Genomic DNA, 7000 nt, shown 5'->3' with positions numbered 1-7000 from the left:
CCCCCGCGTGGCCTATAAGGTAGATCCCCCCTCCCCCCGCCCCCCCCCCGCCCCCCGCGCTGGTTTTTGTTGTGGTTTTGGGCTTTTTTCCGGGGTTTCGCTGTTTTTTCTGCGGCCGGACCGCTGCCCCCGCCCCCCCCCCCCCCCCCCACAGGCCGGGAAGAACGGGACCCCCCCCCGGCCACGCGGGACCGACCCACGGGACCCCTAAACCCATGGGGACCCCCCCCAAGAAACGCCTCTTGGGGACCCCCCCCCAGGAAACCCCATTTGGGGACCCCCCCAGAAAATTCCCCTGGGGGACCCCAGAAACCACTATTTGGGGTCCCCATTGGGCTAAGGCAGCCCCCCCCCCCCCCACCCACTATCTGGGGGACCCCCCCCCCGAGTTCAGACAGCGCCCCAAAAACCCCTATTTTGAGTCCCCATTGGGCTCAGACCCCCCCCCCCCAAAAACTACTATTTGGGTCCCCCCCCGGCGCTTGAAACGCCCCCCAAAAATCCCTATTTGGGGTGCCCATAGGGCTCAGGCAGCCCCCCCCCCCAAAACCACTCTTTGGGGACCCCCTCCCCCGGGGCTCGACCCCCCCCCCCCAAAATTGGGGGTCGCCCATTGGGCTTAGACCCCCCCCCAAAAAACCCCTATTTGGGGTGCCCATTGGGCTTAGACCCCCCCCCCCAAAAACCCCTATTTGGGACTCCCCGGAGCTCAGGCCCCCCCAAAAATTGGGGGTCGCGGCCACCTTGCCCAGCGCAGCCCATTTTCAGACCCCCCCCGGGGGTCGCCCCCTTTGCCCCCCCCCCCCACATTTCTCCCCCCCATCTCACCCCCCAGTGAGCCCCCCCGGCCCCCCCCGCTGCTGCACGGTCCCCGCCCCCCCCGCCGGGGGTTCGGCTGCATCGTGAGATGGGGGGGGGGTCACGGATACCGGGGGGGGGGGGGGGGCGCACGGGGACCCCGCGGCTCCTGCCTCAGTTTCCCCATCGCTCCCCGCTCGGCTGCATGGGGGGGGGGGGGCTGCATGGGGGCGGGGCTGCATGGGGGTGCTGCATGGGGCGGGGGCTGCATGGGGGGGGCGCTGCATGGGGGGGGTCCCCGTCTTTTTGGGGGGGGGCACCTGCCACCCGCTCGGCACTGGGAGCTGGGGGGCAGGTCATTGGGACCCATGGGGCTGAGTCATCGCTTCCCCCCCCCGCATTAATCAGGCACGTCCCCCTGCCCCCCCACCCCGCGAATGCCACTTTGCACCCCGAGATCCCCCCGGTGCCCCCCAGCCCCGGGACCCCCCCCTGCTGCATGTGCTGCTTGTGCTGCCCGCCCGGACACCGGGGTCCCGCTTGGCTGTGCACCCCCCCCCCAAAAACGGGGGATCGCGGCCTGGGGGGAAGGTGGGGGGTGGGTTTGGGTTGGGGATGGGGGGTTCGGGGTTGGGTATTGGGGGCCGGGTTGGGGGGGGCCGGGGTGGGGATTGGGGTTCGGGTTGGGAATGGGGGTTCAGGTTGAGGATGGGGGGTTTGGGTCAGGGGTGTCTGGGTTGGGGATGGGGGTTCAGGTTGGGGTGGGGGGGTCAGGGTTGGGGGTTCAGGTTGGGGGGGTCGGGTTGGGGGGATTCGGGTTGGGGATGGGGGGGTCCAGGCTGGGGGTTGGGGTTCAGGTTGGGGGCTGGGGGGGGGCCGGGTTTGGGGGGTCCAGGTTGGGGTTCGGGTTGGGGGGACGGAGTCTGGGCTGGGGCTGGGGGGGCAGTGCCTCAGTTCCCACCCAGTCCCGGGCTGGGGGGGTCCGGGTTGGGGCTGGGGGTTCAGTTCGGGGCAGTCCGGGTTGGGGGGGTTCAGGTTGGGGGGTCGGGGCTGGGGTCGGGGTCCATGCTGGGGGGGTCGGGGTCGGGGTCCGTGCCGGGCGGGGGTCCCGGCGGGGGGCCCGGGTGACCCCCCTGGCCCGCAGCGGCTGCTCCGCATGGACCTGCCGGTGGCCGACGACAACACGGGTGCATTTCAACTCCACGCTCATGGCGCTGATCCGCACCGCGCTCGACATCAAGATCGCCAAAGGCACGCGCCACGCGCCACGGGGGGCACGGGGGCATGGGGGGACACGGGGACATGGGGGGACACAGGGGGGACATGGGGGGGACACGGGGCACATGGCAGGGACATAGGACACAGGGGGACACAGGGGAACAGTGGGGACACCGGGGGGGACACTGCGGGGGGCACACCGGGGGACACGTGTCCTGGGGGTGGCAGTGTCCCCTTGGGGACAGGTGTCCGGGGTGGTAGTGTCCCCAGGTGTCCCCGGGTGTCCCTGGTGCCCCAGTGGCCGTGTCCCCAGGTGACCCAGGTGTCCTGGGTGTCCCATTGTCCCCGGTGTCCCCGGTGCCCCAGTGGCCGTGTCCCTGGTGTCCCGGTGGCCGTGTCCCGGGTGTCCCCGGTGTCCCCGGTGTCCCAGGTGTCCTGGGTGTCCCCGTTGTCCCCGGTGTCCCAGGTGTCCCAGGTGTCCTGGGTGTCCCCGTTGTCCCGGTCGCCGTGTCCCCGGTGTCCCCGGTGTCCCGGGTGTCCCCGGGTGGCCGTGTCCCTGGGTGTCCCCAGGTGTCCCAGGTGTCCTGGGTGTCCCTGTTGTCCCCGGTGTCCCCAGGTGTCCCGGGTGTCCCGGGTGTCCTGGGTGTCCCCGGTGTCCCCGTTGTCCCCGGTGTCCCCAGGTGTCCCAGGTGTCCCGGGTGTCCCCGGTGTCCCCGGTGTCCCGGTGGCCGTGTCCCGGGCGCTGAGCGGTGCGTGCGCAGGGGGGGCGGACAAGCAGCAGATGGACGCGGAGCTGCGCAAGGAGATGGTGGCCATCTGGCCCAACCTGTCCCCCAAGAACCTGGACCTGCTCGTCACCCCGCACAAGTGTGAGGGCCCCCCCGCGGCCCCACATCCCCGCGGCCCCACGTCCCCACATCCCCGTGTCCCTGCATCCCTGCGTCCCCATGTCCCCCCATCTCCACATCCCCATGTCCCCTGCCCCCATGTCCCCCGCCCCTCTCACCGCTGTCCCCGTGTCCCCTGTCCCCATGTCCCCCGCCCCTCTCACCGCTGTCCCCGTGTCCCTGTCCCCATGTCCCCCGCCCCTCTCACCGCTGTCCCCATGTCCCCCGTCCCCATGTCCCCCGCCCCTCTCACCGCTGTCCCCCGCCCCTCTCACCGCTGTCCCCTGCCCCTCTCACCGCTGTCCCCGTGTCCCCTGTCCCCATGTCCCCCGCCCCTCTCACCGCTGTCCCCATGTCCCCGTGTCCCTGTGTCCCCCACCCCTCTCACCGCTGTCCCGTGTCCCCCGTCCCCATGTCCCCCGCCCCTCTCACCGCTGTCCCCATGTCCCCGTGTCCCCGTGTCTCCCACCCCTCTCACCGCTGTCCCCATGTCCCCGTGTCCCTGTGTCCCCACCCCTCTCACCGCTGTCCCCGTGTCCCCCGTCCCTGTGTCCCCCGCCCCTCTCACCGCCGTCCCCGTGTCCCCGTGTCCCCGTGTCCCCCGCCCCTCTCACCGCTGTCCCTGTGTCCCCCGCCCCTCTCACCGCTGTCCCCGTGTCCCCGTGTCCCCCGCCCCTCTCACCGCCGTCCCCGTGTCCCCGCAGCCACCGACCTGACGGTGGGCAAGATCTACGCGGCCATGATGATCATGGAGTATTACCGGCAGAGCAAGGCCAAGAAGCTGCAGGCGCTGCGGGACGAGCAGGTGGGGACCGCTGCCCCCCCGTGTCCCCGACCCAGCCCTGGCCCCCCCCGTGTCCCCAACCCAGCCCTGGCCCCTCCCATGTCCCTCCAGTGTCCCCCTCCCAGCCCTGTCCCTCCAGTGTCCCCAGCCCTGTCCCCTCCCCTTGTCCCCCCCCCATCCCTGTCCCCTCCCCATGTCCCTTCAGTGTCCCCCTCCATCCCGGCAGTTTCGTCCCCGTCCCCCCGCGCTGTCCCCGCCGTGTCCCCAGCGGCTCCGTGTCCCCGCAGAACCGGACGCCGCTGATGTTCCAGCGCATGGAGCCCCCGTCCCCCACGCAGGAGGGGACAGCGGCGCCGGACGCGGCGCCCACGGCCGAGCCGGGCGCGGGGCTGTGAGTGTCCGGTGTCCCCGTGTCCCCGTGTCCGTGTCCCGTGTCCCCGGCGCCGTGGCTGAGCCGCCTCCCCCCAGGGCCGCGCGCGCCGGGGGCCTGCGGGACAGCCCGTCCTGGGTGACCCAGCGCGCCCAGGAGATGTTCCAGAGGACGGGCACCTGGAGCCCCGAGCGGGGCCCCCCCGGGGACGGCCCCAACAGCCGCCCCAGCTCCCAGGTGAGGGGCGCCACACCGCGGGGCCCCCCCGTCCCTGTGCCCCAGGGCCTCCCATGTCCCCCCTCCCCTGGTCCCCGTGTCCCCAGGGTCCCCCATGTCCCCCCTCCCCCGGTCCCTGTGTCCCCAGGGCCCCCCATGTCCCCCCTCCCTCGGTCCCCGTGTCCCCAGGGCCCCCCATGTCCCCCCTCCCCCGGTCCCCGCGTCCCCAGGGCCCCCCATGTCCCCCCTCCCCCGGTCCCCGCGTCCCCAGGGCCCCCCATGTCCCCCCTCCCCCGGTCCCTGTGTCCCCAGGGTCCCCATGTCCCCCCTCCCCGGTCCCTGCGTCCCCAGGGCCCCCCATGTCCCCCCTCCCCCGGTCCCTGTGTCCCCAGGGTCCCCCATGTCCCCCCTCCCCCGGTCCCCGTGTCCCCAGGGCTCCCCGTGTCCCAGTGTCCCCGTGTCCCCGTGTCCCCGGCGCAGGTGGTGGAGCTGCGGGACATGGCCAGGGACGGCTACTCGGACAGCGACGCGCTGCCCGTGGAGGGGCCCGGCCGCGCCGCCTCCCTGCCGCGCCTGCCCAACGACACGCAGGTGAGGGCACCGCGCCCCCCGCACCCCCCCGCAACCCCGCACCCCCCCGCGCCCCCTCCCTGCCGCGCCTGCCCAACGACACGCAGGTGAGGGCACCGCGCCCCCCCGCACCCCCCCGCAACCCCCCCGCAACCCCCGCGCCCCCCCGCAACCCCCGCACCCCCCCGCGCCCCCCGCGCCGCCTCCCTGCCGCGCCTGCCCAACGACACGCAGGTGAGGGCCCCCCCCCCGCACCCCCCCGCGCCCCCCCGCGCCCCCTCCCTGCCGCGCCTGCCCAACGACACGCAGGTGAGGGCCCCCCCCCGCACCCCCCGCACCCCCTCCCTGCCGCGCCTGCCCAACGACACGCAGGTGAGGGCACCGCGCCCCCCCGCAACCCCCCGCAACCCCCGTGCCCCCCCGCAACCCCCGCGCCCCCCGCGCCCCCTCCCTGCCGCGCCTGCCCAACGACACGCAGGTGAGGGCCCGCCCCGCAACCCCGCACCCCCCCGCAACCCCCGCGCCCCCCCCCGCCCCCCCGCGCCCCCCCCCGCGCTGCTGGGGGCGTGGCTTTTGGGGACCCCATGCTGCGCTGGGGACAGGGACGCTCTGGCTGCTCCGCTGCTCGCCCGCGGGCGGGGTGTCACCACCGGCTCTGGGTGTCACCACCGGCTCTGGGTGTCACCACCAGCTCGGGGTGTCACCACCGGCTCTGGGTGTCACCACCGGCTCTGGGTGTCACCACCAGCTCTGGGTGTCACCACCAGCTCTGCGGTGTCACCACGGGCTCTGGGTGTCACCACCGGCTCGGGGTGTCACCACCGGCTCTGCGGTGTCACCACCGGCTCTGGGTGTCACCACCGGCTCTGGGGTGTCACCCCCCCGTGTGCCGGGGGCTTGGGGACAGGGATGGGGACAGGGACGCTCTGGCTGCTCCGCTCATCGCTGCTGCTCGCCCGGCGCTGCTTGGCTCTGCCGGGGGGGCCCCGCCCCCCCCGTGACCCCCTGCCCCCTGTGCCCTGCTGTGTCCCCTGGTGTCCCCTGGTGTCCCCCACAGTGTCCCCCGCAGTGTCCCCCCTGTGCTCACCCTCTCTCCCTGCAGGTGCTGCCTGGGGCTGGCTATGGCAGATGCGTTCCCCTGTCCCCGTGTCCCCATGTCCCTGCTGTCCCCAGTGTCCCCGTGTCCCCTGTCCCCGTGTCCCCCAGTGTCCCCGTGTCCCCCAGTGTCCCCTGTCCCGCGTCCCCTGCTCACTGTCTCTCTCTCTCGGCTCCGCGGGCGCCGGCTCTGGCAGAGGAGGAAGGTCCGACCCCGCGGGAATAACCTCAGTGTAGGTGCCAGAGCCCCGGGCCCTGTCCCCGTGTCCCCATGTGCCCGTGTCCCCTTCCTCACCCCTGATCCCTGTCCCCATGTCCCCTTCCCCCCCCACACCCCCTCTCGTCCCACCCCCTGGGCCCCCGGCCCCTCGTCGCCGCGTGTCCCAGCACCAGCGTGGCCAGCGAGGAGCAGCGTCCCCATGTCCCCATGTCCCCACGTCCCCGTGTCCCTTGTCCCTGTCCCCCCCCGGCGGGGGCGGCGCAGCCCAATGGTTGGAGCAGCCGGGGGGGGACACAGGGTGTGGCTGCGTCCCTGGGACCATGGGGACACAGTGATGGGGACACGGTGACGGGGACACAGCGACATCGTGTCCCGCGGGGGGGGGGGACGGGACGGGGGGGCTGCGGGTGGGGGATGGGGGGCAGGAGGGAGGGGACAGCGCGGGGAGGCTGCGGACGGACGGACGGAGGGACAGAGGGACCCACGGGGCAGCACACGGGTCACCCTTCCCTGGAGGGGTCCCGCGCTGTCCCCCATGTCCCTGTGCTGTCCCCAATGTCCCTGCGTGTCCCCTGTCCCCAGCCCGTGGACGCCAGCCCCATGACGCGCTGTCCCCATGTCCCCATGATGTCCCCATGATGTCCCTGTCCCTGTCCCCAGCCCGTGGACGCCAGCCCCATGACGTGCTGTCCCCATGTCCCCATGATGTCCCCATGATGTCCTGTCCCTGTCCCCAGCCCGTGGACGCCAGCCCCATGACGCGCTGTCCCCATGTCCCCATGTCCTCATGATGTCCCCATGTCCCTGTCCCCAGCCCGTGGACGCCAGCCCCATGACGCGCT

The 7000-nt window shown here is 73.4% G+C and overlaps 1 protein-coding gene across 1 annotated transcript; it reads left to right on the top strand.

The window, feature by feature from the left end:
- Nucleotides 1-1946: 1946 nt before the first annotated feature.
- Nucleotides 1947-6797, top strand: LOC309451919 (voltage-dependent P/Q-type calcium channel subunit alpha-1A-like; the record flags this gene model as incomplete). Its single annotated transcript, XM_082076617.1, has 8 exons — nucleotides 1947-2049; nucleotides 2778-2885; nucleotides 3608-3708; nucleotides 3975-4078; nucleotides 4156-4294; nucleotides 4754-4864; nucleotides 6136-6171; nucleotides 6741-6797. Exons 1-8 carry the CDS (start codon nucleotides 2007-2009, stop codon nucleotides 6795-6797), a joined length of 699 nt encoding a protein of 232 aa, XP_081932743.1. The 5' UTR covers nucleotides 1947-2006.
- Nucleotides 6798-7000: the final 203 nt, after the last annotated feature.

The sequence above is a fragment of the Streptopelia decaocto genome, assembly GCF_964273445.1.
Source record: "Streptopelia decaocto genome assembly, contig: HAP1_SCAFFOLD_2434, whole genome shotgun sequence".
In the NCBI taxonomy this organism is placed as follows: Eukaryota; Metazoa; Chordata; class Aves; order Columbiformes; family Columbidae; genus Streptopelia; species Streptopelia decaocto.
Note: the sequence above shows the minus strand (reverse complement) of the source record. Positions and strands in the feature narration are given on the sequence as shown.